General features: G+C 43.1%; 1 protein-coding gene across 2 annotated transcripts in view; it reads left to right on the forward strand.

Moving 5' to 3' along the window:
* Window positions 1–15,601, forward strand: part of glu2b (Glucosidase 2 subunit beta) — a 263,260-nt gene that overhangs the window by 15,294 nt on the left and 232,365 nt on the right. For both annotated transcript variants that reach the window (XM_045721341.1, NM_001139813.1), the window contains 1 exon segment: window positions 14,885–14,957. In XM_045721341.1, the coding sequence (XP_045577297.1) occupies window positions 14,885–14,957 (73 nt within the window).

Below are 15,601 nucleotides of genomic sequence, written 5' to 3' on the forward strand. Positions count from 1 at the left end.
TACCGGGTAATTTATCAAAGTTACCAGAATATTCAGTAATTTTGGTAGAAAACAGAAAATCTATGGCAATCTATCATAACTTTGGTAATTTAATATATAATATTCATTTATATCTGTGTCCATATGGTTCAAGAGAAAATAGCCAAATTAATTTAAAAAAGCATCGAATCAACAAAATAAATTGTCCAACTATTGACTTTTTTCAAAACTGTTTTGACGGCAAAATATTCACAACATTTGCATATTTATATAGTAAAATAAATAAACGTTTGTAGAAAAATGATATTACATTTTACATTTTAGTAATTTAGCAGACGCTCTTATCCAGAGCGACTTACAGTAGTGAATGCATACATTTCATAAAGGATATGTCATACTGAAACCCTCATATTAAACGCCAGTGGTATTCACTAAGATAATGGTTTATGTTAAGGATAATGTTTTACTGCTTTCTCATTTTAGTTTAATGTTTCGATATATTTTACATGTGATAAGGCCACAAAGAAGAACTGAGATAATTACAGACACCTATGATAATCTGAAGGACCCAAAAGGGCCACTAGATTACATAAAATCTTTGAAAGATACCAACATTCTGGTAGTTTACTGGTAAAGTTTCCAGTAATATACCCTCCTCTTGCAACCCTAAGTCTGCCTAAGCAGGACATGCATTTAATACTACTTTTGGGTTGGGTTGGGGGAAAACTCATGGTTTACACTCCCTGTGCAGGGACTTCAAATCCATTACGTGGGGGGCAAAGCAAAGGTTTGGATATTTAAATTGGATCAGAATTGGGCCTCTGTGTAGTTTGCATAATTAATCGCCTGTGATTCAGTGGCAGCCAGGAAATCCCGAATGAATTAGTCACTCACTTTATCAAACATTCCCATTATACACCCCCCCCCTCCCCCCACTCCCTCCCCTGTCAACCAATCTTAATGGAGACATCATTTAATAGGCCACCATTTTAGGCAGCCTGTGTGTTATTAGTAAGGCCTAAATGTTTCTGTGGTATGGAGTTGTACCTAGATCCTCTTCTTTTCATTTACAACTGTCCTCCGTGTCCTCAAGCTTCAAGATTGATTTGCTGTCGAGGCCCATCTTGCCACCTCTGGGGGGGAAAGTTTTCGGATCGAGGCGGTGGAAAGGTCATTTGACTTTGGCGTCGCCGCCGAGCCCCCATCCATCAGCCTCCCGCGGTGCCAGCTGACCTTTCCCAGGGGCACGTTTTAATGACACGTTAATGACACGCGTGTGTGCGTCGCTCAGCCGTGTTCCCGGGGCCACACGGTCTCCCTTTCTGCATCCTTTTCATCACATCTTCTGGACGTTACACCCATTCATTTTCACTTCCCACGCTAATGACTGCTTTGTTTCGGGGGGGGGGGGGGTGTAGCATGTAGCTGTGTATGTTCTGCAGACTCATGGCCATTTCTGTGTGTGGATCTGTAGATGTGTATTTCGGGAATCAGTTGGTATGGTGAGGTTTTCGTCGTCGGTCCGAAAGGCAAAGTGCACCTAGCCAACCAGCCAGCTATCCAGTACCACGATGCCTAACATTAAATACTGATTAATTCAGGACTCACGTTGTTACACAATAAATGAACAGCACTTTATGAATCCCTGATGGTCCCTTAGCGTTATTGTTCGGTGTCGTGAGCTGGTCAGGGAGCTGGTCAGGGAGCTGGTCAGGGAGCCGGTCAGGGAGCCGGTCAGGGAGCCGGTCAGGGGGCCGGTCAGGGAGCCGGTCAGGGAGCCGGTCAGGGAGCCAGGCCGGTCAGGGAGCTGGTCAGGGAGCCGGACCGGGCCGGTCAGGGAGCCGATCAGGGAGCCGGTCAGGGAGCCGGGCCGGTCAGGGAGCCGGTCAGGGAGCTGGTCAGGGTCAGGGAGCCGATCAGGGAGCCGGTCAGGGAGCCGGTCAGGGAGCTGGTTAGGGTCAGGGAGCCGATCAGGGAGCCGGTCAGGGACCCGGTCAGGGAGTCGGTCAGGGAGCTGGTCAGGGTCAGGGAGCCGGTCAGGGAGCCGGGCCGGTCAGGGAGCCGGTCAGGGACCCGATCAGGGAGCCGGTCAGGGAGCCGGTCAGGGAGCTGGTCAGGGAGCCGGTCAGGGAGCCGGTCAGGGAGCCGGTCAGGGAGCCGGTCAGGGAGCTGGTTAGGGTCAGGGAGCCGATCAGGGAGCCGGTCAGGGAGCCGGTCAGGGAGCTGGTTAGGGTCAGGGAGCCGATCAGGCAGCTGGTCAGGGAGCCGGTCAGGGAGCCGGTCAGGGAGCTGGTCAGGGTCAGGGAGCCGATCAGGGAGCCGGTCAGGGAGCCGGTCAGGGAGCTGGTTAGGGTCAGGGAGCCGATCAGGGAGCCGGTCAGGCAGCTGCATGCATTCAGATATCATTCATTTACATTTTACATTTTAGTCATTTAGCAGACGCTCTTATCCAGAGCGACTTACAGTAGTGAATGCATACATTTCAGACATTTCATACATTTTTCCCCCGTACTGGTCCCCCGAAGTAAAATGCACAGGCCAATTGAGCCAACACGGACATATAAATATTCAATCTGTAACTTTTTACCTTGATTGGATATATGTTGTGGTCTGATTTTTCTCTAGGTCCTTCATTTCTCTGCTTGTGTTTGCTAAGTTCATTATACAGTATATATGCCATTCTGACTGTCTCTTCATGTTCCCTTGTTTGTAGAGGAAAGCTACATCAGCAGATTCCATCTTTATCCGTTCATAATATGGTATACCTTTTGTTTGTTTGCGGGTTCGTTTTCTCCGTGTAGATTGGATCAGTGGTGTATAGTACTTAAGTAAAAAAAGACTTTAAGGTGCTACTTAAGTCGTTTTTTGGGGGTATCTGTGCTTTACTATTCTCTGACTACTTTTACTTCACTACATTCATAAAGAAAATAATGTACCTTTTACTCCATACATTTTCCCTGACACCCAAAAGTACTCATTACATTTTGAATGATTAGCAGGACAGGAAAATGGTCCAATTCACGCACTTATCAAAAGAACATCCCTGGTCATCCCTACTGCCTCTGATCTGGAGGACTCACTAAACAGAGAACATCCCTGGTCATCCCTACTGCCTCTGATCTGGAGGACTCACTAAACAGAGAACATCCCTGGTCATCCCTACTGCCTCTGATCTGGAGGACTCACTAAACAGAGAACATCCCTGTTCATCCCTACTGCCTCTGATCTGGAGGACTCACTAAACAGAGAACATCCCTGGTCATCCCTACTGCCTCTGATCTGGAGGACTCACTAAACAGAGAACATCCCTGGTCATCCCTACTGCCTCTAATCTGGAGGACTCACTAAACAGAGAACATCCCTGGTCATCCCTACTGCCTCTGATCTGGAGGACTCACTAAACAGAGAACATCCCTGGTCATCCCTACTGCCTCTGATCTGGTGGACTCACTATACACACATGCTTCGTTTGTAAATGATGTCTGAGTGTTGGAGCGTACCCCTGGCCATCCGTAGTTAAGAACATGGTGCTGTCTAGTTTGCTTAATATAAGGAATTTGTAATTATTTTTTTGCAATTCCATTTACTTTTGTTACTTAAGTATATTTCAAACCAAATACTTTTAGACTTTTACTCAAGTAGTATTTTACTGGCTGACTTTCACTTTTAGTTGAGTCATTTTCTATTAAGGTATATTTACTTTTACTCAAGTATGACAATTTACTACTTTTTCCACCACTGTAGGTTTGTGTGAATGCCCTCTGTATGTTGTACAATGCATCATTAGTGTGTGCGTGCGTGTGTGGCGTGAGGTACAGGGTCTTGGAGTCAACTCTATGCTATATTTAAGCAAAAAGGCACGAGAGGGTGTGGTATATGGCCAATACACCACGGCTAAGGGCTGTTCTTAGGCACGACGGATGGACACCGACCTATATTGGCCATATATCACAAACCCCCGAGGTGCCTTATTGCTATTATAAACTGGTTACCAATGAAATTAGAGCAGTAAAAATACCTTTTTTTTGTCATACCCATGGGATACGGTCTGATATACCACGGCTGTCAGCCAATCAGCATTCAGGGCTCGAACCACCCAGTTTATAATGGCATTCGTTACCTCTGCTTATAGTAGGTCTCATGGCTCCTTGTTGCCAGTTCCTGGAGTGGTGAACTTAACTGGCAAGTCCCACCTCTGTTAAGCAGGGCTGTGGATGCCCTTCTATTTCATCTACATCATTTCAGACTGCCTTTCCCTTCCCAGCTACAACCAAACATGATGATATTTTAAGCTACCACATTCCACACCACTAAAGCGTGAAACACAAAAAAAAAATAGATACTTATCACAGTGAGAGGCCGTTCCTTCTCTTGCGAGAACAAAAGCGGTAACTGCTGCATGCCGACCCGGTAGTGACGAACCTACCGATTTTTATTTGTAGAATCGCAATGCTCGTCAGTGGCCAACAAAAAGTGCATGTTCGCCGTACATCCACGGGTGAGCAAGTCACTCTTCATATGTAGGCTATGGGATGGTAGCTAGCTAAGTGCACAGACGCAATGCGCACAACACTGAATACTTCACCCAAGCTAGGAGCTAGTAATGACATAATTAAATCACATTGGATTAGCTAGTTTCCATGAAACAGCTGCCGAGTTAGTGCAGTGTCCTTAGCTAGCTAGCTATGTTGTGCTAGGTAGCGAATATGCTAACGTTAGCTAGCTAGCATAACATTTGGCTATGGGCTGCCACTGGCAGTAGGGGATTATGGAGAGTGTATTCAATTGTTCGTCATCATCTTGTTAGGTAGTTATCTAGCTGAGGCCATCTGGCTAGTAACAACAAGGGTTTATTCTACAAAATAGCAACATTAGTGCAGATAGCTTGGAATCTAGACCATAAGCAATGCGCACACATACACTATGCATTGCCAAACAACACTACTGCCACCTTCTGGTTTGGAGTATTTTAACAAGGCAGAGTGTCTGACTTGTTCCGAGGTCTTTGCTGTGTGAACAGAAAAGAGATTGACTGCCAACAAACACTCTGTTCAGAGGTGCTAAATACTGTCGGCAGGCAAACGTTTAACAATCATACCGGTGTGTCCGAGCTTTAACATTTAACCAGATTCCTAGTAAATGAAGTATGTTATCTTCAATCAATTATTTATTTACTCTGCATGGTTGCTTTTAGTCCTCTTCACCATGGCGAATAAAACAAAATATATAATCTAACAAAAAATAAACCATCGTTAATAAACGAAGTTCACAGACATTATGGCCAGTAAGAAGCCTTCTGATTTGTAGGAACTTTTGATTCCTCCCATCATCATGGATTCCTCCCATCATGGGCCAAAAGTCAAGCTCAGCATTTTAACCCTTAAAGATATGGGCCTTTATCCAGTCAGGACCAAGCTAAAACCCTCCAAGGGGTAACAAAGAATGAGATTGATGGGGATTAAATGATCAATATAAACAGAAGTATCACTTTAATAAAGAAACATTGACCCGTCATACCATCTCATCTGTCTTTTTATATCTGTACATGTCAATATGTGGCCAAAGGTGGGAAATACCAACACAGGGGCAAGTAGACATTATGGTTCCCACATTGCCTGTGGGTTGCCCTTTTCTGAGCCAAAATGGAGTCTTCTCCTTTGATTACCGCTGCAGTTGATCAAGGCTGTCTCTGGGGGTTCATATGCAGATATTGGGGAGGGCCGTGTTATTGGTGCCCTCAAAGGCAATTGCAAAGCGACGTGTGTCAGGGGGCCAATGACTCCGGGAGGATTTAATGGAATGAAGACGTGAAAAAAGGGAGCGTTTATTTAAGAGCTGTCTTTCTCATCAGTGGTATTGACTCCATAGGTTAGCGGTTTCTCTTTGGAAATGTAATGGGGAATGAGTTGTTGTTGAGTTTTTGTTGAGTGATGCAGGTTAGGAACGGGTGATGAGTTGACTTACAAGTACACACACAGACGTTTCTGTTGTTGTTGACACGCTGCCTATGTTAACATTTTTTCGAGCAGCGCTGCGAATGAACTGTGACGTGTGTTAGTCATCTTCGATCATCACAGGCTAATCTCAAGCCTTTTTATTATATTTTTACTTTTTTTTATTTTTTATTTATTTATTATATATATATATATATATTTTTTTTTTATTCTGTCACTGTTCCTATTGAGGGAAACCGATCCTAATACATGCAAGATACCTCTACACAACTCCTTCCAAAACAGATGTCCACTATCATGTGAGATCGTATTAGGCGGATTAACGTGCGTACACACTGACTTTAGTCTATTAGCGTTCCTTAGATCTCTATCTTAACCTCCGGCGGCGGTAATTTAGTTTTTTAAAGGGAAAATGTCACACATTGTTTTGACAGAGCGCGGACAACATTACCCGAGTCATCACACATTTTTTTTTTCTCTTTCTTCTTCCATTCGCTAGGCTAACCGATGTTGCTCGGCATTCATAGTCTTAATGGGAGGTCTTTGTTTGGCAAAGAATATTGGGAGATTTGTGGTTAAATCCCTCCTTGAATAACAAAGCGGGCACATTAGTGGGGAGGAGGGGTTGCGGGAGCACTGATTGCATGGGTTGTTTTAAAGAACCTTCTTCCTAATGTCTGTGGTATTGGGTTCACGAGGAGGTCGGCAGTCGCCCCCCCCAATCTTCCCATAAATACAGAAAGTAGTCTACATGCACCATATTATCCTCCCCCCCAAACCCCTGGATATTAATAGCACTAGAGTTGAATGGCAGGAACCCGGTTACCGGGATTTACTGCCCAAAACCACTCCCTTTTCCTGGGATAAATAACTGCGAAAAAACGGTCAATTATTATAAATTATTTATATGAGCAGCATGGCGTGAAATGGAACTGTTAAAATGATATGCAATGTCTAAATCTGGCTTCTCTATGGCCTCTGCCTGAGAGAACGCTCAGGGTGGGGACAGACAGCCCATCTCAGTATGGAGCGCAGTTCACGATGCATATAGACCTATCTTATCATGGTAACTTATTCTCTTGTGACAGGTAGGCCTGCATTTGCTGTAGCATAGCCTATGCTACAGTAATATAAAGACTGAATGCGGGTCTAATTTACCCATCTACATCTGCCTTTCGGTTGTTACCTTGTTTTTTTGAATTGTGAAGATTTGTTATTTTTTTTAATTGCAGCTACAGACGATTAAAACAGCCTATCACTCGAATATCGTTTCTTTAAATCAGTTTCTCGCAGTCTTTCTCTCTGTCCATCAACAGTCAAATTGCATCCAAAATAGATCATCCTGTTCTATATAGCCCTATACACATTGATGTCCTAGCCTCAGGTAATATAGTCAATGCAGTATTGCCCTTATATTTAGCTAATTAATGCATAATAAGCTTCTAACTTAAAACCTTTCTCTTGTGCAATATGCAAGCACCTGAGCTCCACTGGCCTCTCCTTAAGAAAAAATCCTTTATCCTATGTATTGGATAATGGGCTTGGGCTTATTTAAATATCATTAATGCGTGGCTCATAACATATTAAATATACTGTATGGCTCATCAGGCCCAGGTAGCATCAGGTTAGAATTGTCATGCTGATCAAAACTCTTAACAACCATAAATAGCACTGCCCCATATGCAAATCTTCTCTCTGTCCCATTGTATTGAAGTGTGTCATGTTCCGATGTGGAGTTACAGTTGAAGTCAGAAGTTTACATACACTTATGTTGGAGTCATTAAAACTCGTTTTTCAACCACTCCACAAATTTCTTGTTAACAAACTATAGCTTTGGCAAGTCGGTTAGGACATCTACTTTGTGCATGACACAAGTCATTTTTCCAACAACTGTTTACAGACAGATTATTTCACTTATAATTCACTGTATCACAATTCCAGTGCGTCAGAAGTTTACATACACTAAGTTAACTGTGCCTTTAAACAGCTTGGAAAATGCCAGAAAATGATGTCATGGCTTTAGAAGCTAGGCTAATTTACATAATTTGAGTCAATTGGAGGTGTACCTGTGGATGTATTTCAAGGCCTACCTTCAAACTCAGTGCCTCTTTGCTTGACATCATGGGAAAATCAAAAGAAATCAGCCAAGACCTCAGAAAAGAAATTGTAGACCTCCACAAGTCTGGTTCATCCTTGGGAGCAATTTCCAAATACCTGAAGGTACCACTTTCATCTGTACAACCAATAGTACGCAAGTATAAACATCATGGGGCCACGCAGCTGTTATAGTGCTCAGGAAGGAGATGCGTTCTGTCTCCTAGAGATGAACGTACTTTGGTGCGGAAAGTGCAAATCAATCCCAAAACAACAGCAAAGGACCTTGTGAAGATGCTGGAGGAAACAGGTACAAAAGTATCTATATCCACAGTAAAATCAGCCCTATATCGACATAACCTGAAAGGCCGCTCGGCAAGGAAGAAGCCACTGCTCCGAAACCGGCATAAAAAAGCCAGACTACGGTTTGCAACTGGACATGGGGACAAAGATCGTACTTTTCGGAGAAATATCCTCTGGTCTGATGAAACAAAACTGTTTGGCCATAATGTCCATCCTTATGTTTGAAGGAAAAAGGGAGAGACTTGCAAGCCGAAGAACACCATCCCAACCGTGAAGCACGGGGGTGGCAGCATCATGTTGTGGGGGTGCTTTGCTGAAGGAGGGACTGGTGCACTTCGCAAAATAGATGGCATCATGAGGAAATAAAATGATGTGGATATATTGAAGCAACATCTCAAGACATCAGTTAGGAAGTTAAGGCTTGGTCGCAAATGGGTCCTCCAAATGGACAATGACCCCAAGCATACTTCCAAAGTTGTGGCAAAATGGCTTAAGGACAACAAAGTCAAGGTATTGGAGTGGCCATCACAAAGCCCTGTCCTCAATCCTATAGAAAATTTGTTACACCAGCTCTGTCAGGAGGAATGGGCCAAAATTCACCCAATTTATTATGGGAAGCTTGTGGAAGGCTACCAGAAACGTTTGACCCAAGTTAAACAATTTAAAGGCAATGCTATCAAATTCTAATTGAGTGTATGTAAACTTCTGACCCACTTTGAATGTGATGAAAGAAATAAAAGCTGAAATAAAGAATTCTCTCTACTATTATTCTGACATTTCACATTCTTAAAATAAAGTGGTGATCCTAACTGACCTAAGTCAGGGATTTTTTACTAGGATTAAATGTCAGGAATTGTGAAAAACTGAGTTTAAATGTATTTGACTAAGGTGTTTGTAAGCTTCCGACTTCAACTGTACATGGGTCCACTTAGAGTTCTAGGGGTTTCCTCAAGTTGATGGATATTCCAGCGGCTGACCTGATTTTTTACTTTGGAGCGTCTGCGAGCTGCCTTAATGCATGTTTTCTAAAGGTCCACATTTGGCCCATCCATGAAGCCAGCAGGACTTAGTTTAAAAGCACATCAAGTGCACTTGACACCCGAGAGCAAGACCTTGACATTGATTCCATTCTATTATTGTGACAAAATGTTCAGAATATATTATTATGTCAAGGATTCTTAAGATACAGTACCAGTGAAAAGTTTGGACACACCTACTCAGTCAAGGGTTTTTCTATATTTTTTTTACTATTTTCTACATTGTAGAATAATAGTGAAGACATGAAAACTATGAAATACACATATGGAATCATGTAGTAACCAACAAAGTGTTAAACAAATGAAAATATATTTTATATTTGAGGTTCTTCAAAGTAGCCACTCTTTTCCTTGATGACAGCTTTGCACACACTTGGCATTCTCTCAACCAGCTGAATGAGGTAGTCACCTGGAATGCATTTCTTTTAAAAGGTGTGCCTTGTTAAAAATTAATGTATGGCATTTCTTTCCTTCTTAATGCGTTTCAGCCAATAAGTTGTGTTGTGACAAGGTAGGGGTGGTATATAGAAGATAGCCCTATTTGGTAAATTACCAAGTCCATATTATGTCAAGAACAGCTCAAATAAGCAAAGAGAAATTACAGTCCATCATTACTTTAAGACATGAAGGTCAGTCAATACTGAAAAGTGCAGTCGTAAAAACCATCAAGTGCTATGATGAAACTGCCTGTCATGAGGACCGCCACAGGAAAGGAAGACCCAGAGTTACCTCTGCTGCAGAGGATAAGTTCATTAGATTTACCAGCCTCAGAAATTGCAGCCCAAATAAATGCTTAACAGAGTTCAAGTAACAGACACATCTCAACGTCAACTGTTCAGAGGAGACTGCATGAACCAGGCCTTCATGGTCGAATTGCTGCAAATAAACCACTACTAAAGGACACCAATAAGAAGAAGGGACCTGCTTTGGCCAAGAAACACGAGCAATGGACATTAGACTGGTGGAAATCTGTCCTTTGGTCTGATGAGTCCAAATTTGAGATGGTTGGTTCCAACCGCCGTGTCTTTGTGAGGCGCAGAGTAGGTGAACAGATGATCTCCGCATGTGTGTTTCCCAAGTTGAAGCATGGAGGAGGAGGTGTGATAGTGTGGGGGTGCTTCGCTGGTGACACTGTCGGTGATTTATTTAGAATTCAAGGCACAGTTAACCAGCATGGCTAACACAGCATTCTACAGCGATACGCCATCCTATCTGGTTTGCTCTTAATGGGATTATCATTTGTTTTTGAACAGGACAATGACCCAAAACACACCTCCAGACTGTGTAAGGGCTATTTGACCAAGAAGGAGAGTGATGGAGTGCTGTATCAGATGACCTGGCCTCCACAATCATCCGACCTCAACCCAATTGAGATGGTTTGGAATGAGTTGGACCGCTAAGTGAAGGAAAAGCAGCCAACAAGTGCTAAGCATATGTGTGAACTCCTTCAAGGCTGTTGAAAAAACATTCCTCATGAAGCTGGTTGTGCGAATGCCAAGAGTATGCAAAGCTGTCATCAAGGCAAAGGGTGGCTACTTTGAAGAATCTAAAATATATTTTGATTTAACACTTTGTTGGTTACTACATGATCCCATATGTGTTATTTCATAGTTTTGATGTCGTCGCTATTGTTCTACAATGTAGAAAATAGTAATTATAAAGAAAAACCCTTCAATGAGTAGGTGTGTCCAAACTTTTGACTGGTACTGTATTTGAAGTCTATATACGAATTTCCCTCAGTGCTGATTTCATTTGGCTTTTGATGCTTTTGTGCCCGTCTCATGGAAGTCTTCCGTGCCCTTCCGTCTCATGGAAGTCTTCCGTTCCCTTCCGTCTCATGGAAGTCTTCCGTTCCCTTCCGTCTCATGGAAGTCTTCCGTTCCCTCCCGTCTCATGGAACTCTTCCGTGCCCTCCAGTCTCGTGGAATTCTTCCGTTCCCTCCCGTCTCATGGAAGTCTTCCGTGCCTCCCGTCTCATGGAAGTCTTCCGTTCCCTCCTGTCTCATGGAAGTCTTCTGTGCCCTCCCGTCTCATGGAAGTCTTCCGTGCCCTCCTGTCTCATGGAAGTCTTCCGTGCCCTCCGGTCTCATGGAAGTCTTCCGTGCCCTCCAGTCTCATGGAAGTCTTCCGTGCCCTCCCCTCTCATGGAAGTCTTCCGTGCCCTCCTGTCTCATGGAAGTCTTCCGTGCCCTCCCCTCTCATGGAAGTCTTCCGTGCCCTCCCGTCTCATGGAAGTCTTCCGTTCCCTCCCGTCTCATGGAAGTCTTCCGTTCCCTCCCGTCTCATGGAAGTCTTCCGTGCCCTCCCCTCTCATGGAACTCTTCCGTGCCCTCCAGTCTCGTGGAATTCTTCCGTGCCCTCCCCTCTCATGGAAGTCTTCCGTGCCTCCCGTCTCATGGAAGTCTTCCGTTCCCTCCCGTCTCATGGAAGTCTTCCGTGCCCTCCTGTCTCATGGAAGTCTTCCATATTAACCCCTGGAACAAAGAAGCTCCCTGAATGATTTGTTACATGTACTGCAGGTATAGATCTTAAGAGCCCATCTGATGTGTTCCATTCTCTCTCTTCTCTCCCTTTACTTTAAGAGCTCTCGGTGTGCAATCACTACGGTAACGCTCCACGGATGACTGATGGTCTCCATTAGTAAACATAGCCAGCTATATGTGCCGTCTGCCAGGAGAGCCAGTGCCTTCGAACTCGCTTCCCTCCCTCCCTCACTCTCCCTTCCACTCTCTCGCTCTCTTTTTCTTTCTCTCTCTGCCTCTCTCCCACTCACTCCCTCGTTCTCTCTCTTGCGCTCTCGCTTCCTCCTCTCTCTCTCTCTCTCTCTCACTATCTCCCCCCATTTTACGGCTCTGGCTGCTACAGCCCTGCAGTGAATGGAGGGATGACATTGTCTCCCACAAGATGAGTGGAAGAAAGGATGGAGAGAGCAGAGGGACTGCAGCAGGGTGGGATATCAGGATGGAGAGAGCAGAGGGACTGCAGATGGGTGGAGAATGTCAAGCAGCAGGGTGGGATATCAATCAATCAAATGTATTTATGAAGCCCTTTTTACATTAGCAGATGTCACAAAGTGCTATACAGAAATGCCAGCAGCTGAAACACAGGAAATGTCTTTGACATGACAGATACAGAATATGTTGTGTTTGCAAGAGGACATCACCTCACCATGGTACCATGAACCCATGCAACAGTTGAAGACATTGAAAGGTTTCTATGAGATAGGGATAAGAGGCGTATTATTTCCTGGCGCTGGAAGCAGTATATGGACCAGGAAAGGCTGCAGTCCTTGATTTGGTTAGCAGTGTTGGTGACAGTGGCTAAGTAAACAAACCCACAACATGGTCTTTGTCCATAGACTGCTTACACAAATTAGTCATTTTGTAATTTGGGTGAACTGTCACTTTAAATTCAGAGTTGACATAAAATGTAGTTTCTCGTTTAATGATTCTTCCTCCTTTTGAGTTTTGTGAACTTTTGGAATCTTTGAACAAAGGTCGGGGTGAATTCCACATTTAATTGTAATTATAATCTCTCTCCCTGTAAATTACATTTAATTCAATTCAAATTCCAGGTCAGTCTTTGAATTCAGAGATAATTCAATTCCTCTCAATTCCAATGTTTGGTAAATTCCAAGAATTCAATTGCAAATTCATTATCCTTAACAATTCCACAAATTCCAATTCTAATTAAATTCCCCTAGGCTTTCAGGCTGAACATGTCACTGTTCAGATAGCCTAGCTATACTGGAAATATAGAAATACAAGTTGAACTGATTTAAAACAAATTCTGCAGCCAATGTTTGATACTTTGTCCATTAAATCCATTTAGTGGGAAATGTAAAAATACTGAATTCCAAAGATGAAATGTTTTACAATTCCAATAAAAAAAAGTCAAAACAGTCTAATCAAATAAATTCCATAACTTGAAGATTGTTGAAATTCGAATTGAATTCAAATTACATTCTCCACTTCATGAGGGAAATCAAGAATTGAATTGGAATTTCAAGTTAAATAGGAATTGACCTTAACCCTGGATCTATAGATTTAAGATAAATAGTGTACAATGCATTCAGTGTTCATATTTTGCTCTGTTAAATATCTAAACACAGGGATTCTTAATGCAGCACACATACTGTATGGTGGAAAAAAATAGCTAATTTCACTATTAGCTTTTCCATAATTAGCCAAATCATGTACAGAAAGCTAATTATGGCGGATGTGTAATTAGCATGATGTAAAGTGCTTCTTTCTGCATCTTTGGGGCAATCAGTTTGCTCCTTTAGATTCCCAGCTTTTGAGTCAACGATAAGGGATTGGTTTAGTCGTGAATGGAGGTCAACTTCCCCCTTTCTTGCTCATCTCGTTTCTTGTGATCGGAAAGTGAATGTGGCTCACGTGGTTCGGTGAAGGAGAATGGGGGTGCGGGAGTGTAGCTTTTTTCCAGTGCCTGAAAACTAGGGCGAATGGCGAACAGAGGGGAAATCATGTCATTATACTGCCGTACAGCACAAAGCGCCCTGATTGCATTCTGGATCCTGACACGTTTTTATGTTGTTTTTTTTTATTTGTATTTTTTACAGTAGAACCAAATGTTCTCTCAGCATGACTGACTCATCGCCTGATTGCCCAAGCACTGGGTGAACCCCCCTCCCTCTTCCCCATCCTCTCTCCCTCCTCCCCTCAGCCCATCCTCCCCTCAGCCCATCCTCCCTCCCTCCCACCTCTCCCTCCCACCCTCAGTAAAGTTGGCTGGATGTCCTTTGGGTGGTGGATCATTCTTGATACACACAGGAAACTATTGAGTGTGAAAAACCCAGCAGCATTGCAGTTCTTGACACAAACCGGTGTGCCAGGTACCTACTACCATACCCTGTTCACAGGCACTTCAACATTTTTTTTCTTGCCCATTCACCCTCTGAATGGCACACATACACAATCCATGTCTCAAGGCTTAAAAATCCTTCTTTAAACTGTCTCCTCCCCTTCATTTACACTGATTGAAGTGGACATCAAGAAGGGATCGTATCTTTCACCTGGATTCACCTGGTCAATCTATCATGGAACGAGTTACGGATGTTTTGTTCACTAAGTGTATTTTTATTTTATTTAACCTTTATTTAAATAGGCAAGTTAGTTAAGAACAAATTATTGTTTACAATGACGGCCTACCCTGGCCAAACCCGGACGACGCTGGGCCAATTGTTCGCTGCCCTATGGGATTCCCAATCACGTCCGGATGTGATACAGCCTGGATTCGAACCAGGGACTGTAGCGACACCTCTTGCACTGAGATGCAGTGCCTTAGACCGCTGCGCCACTCGGGAGCCCCGTATATTTGATATAGTTAAAGGGGAGTTCCACCACCAAATTGACATTTGAGTAAAATTGTTTTTGCCACTCAATAACTTATTACCGTTTTCACTGAAGGTGGGATTTCACAGTTCACAACAATGTAGCCTAGAACGTTATCAGGTGAGTCCACAATAACCCTTTTGTTACCTTGTTGTGTTCACAGGTCCCACGAGTCACTATAGGACTGAGTCTCCAATCAACGTTTTCAAAGAGTTGGACAGCAATAGAGATGGAAGGTAAAGAACCTCACTGTTACATTCACTGTATATATACTACCAAACATGCAGTGTTACCAAGGTTACTTGCAGTGTTTCCTCTGGAAATATTTGTAGCAGTTGAGGGGAAAAAGTTGCAGAGGGGGGAAGGTTTCCTTGTTTTGTCCCCGCCGGGGACATTTTATGTACAAAGACTGAGAAGTTCAATTACATTCTACTACTAACATTATACTGGCCCCATCTAAAATATAATTTCCATCTCCAGAAATGGGACTAAATAACATATTGATCAGGATTATGTTAAAATGATTTTAACATGTTGGACCATGCATATAGCCGCTGGTCTACAGTATATTATCAATAAGCATGATCACCTGTGGCCCATATGATGCTGCATAGTGTTTTTATTAATATATAGGCTGAAGCATGGGGTTTGCCTCTCTGTAAATACCATGTGCTAATCATAAGCTAGATGTGTTTTAACTAGTTACCATGCGTTGATGAATTTTAGGTTAGCATATACACAGTCGTTTTCTTAGTTTTGTCAATTAGAATCACCGTTCTTAAACGCTTCCTTCAGAATAAACTTTGCGGTATCTTATTGGGTTATTAAGATACCCCACCTATCAGGATTAGCTTATTTGACTAATATGGTGTTCCAACAA

This window comes from Salmo salar, chromosome ssa07 (genome assembly GCF_905237065.1).
Source record: "Salmo salar chromosome ssa07, Ssal_v3.1, whole genome shotgun sequence".
NCBI classification, from domain to species: Eukaryota; Metazoa; Chordata; class Actinopteri; order Salmoniformes; family Salmonidae; genus Salmo; species Salmo salar.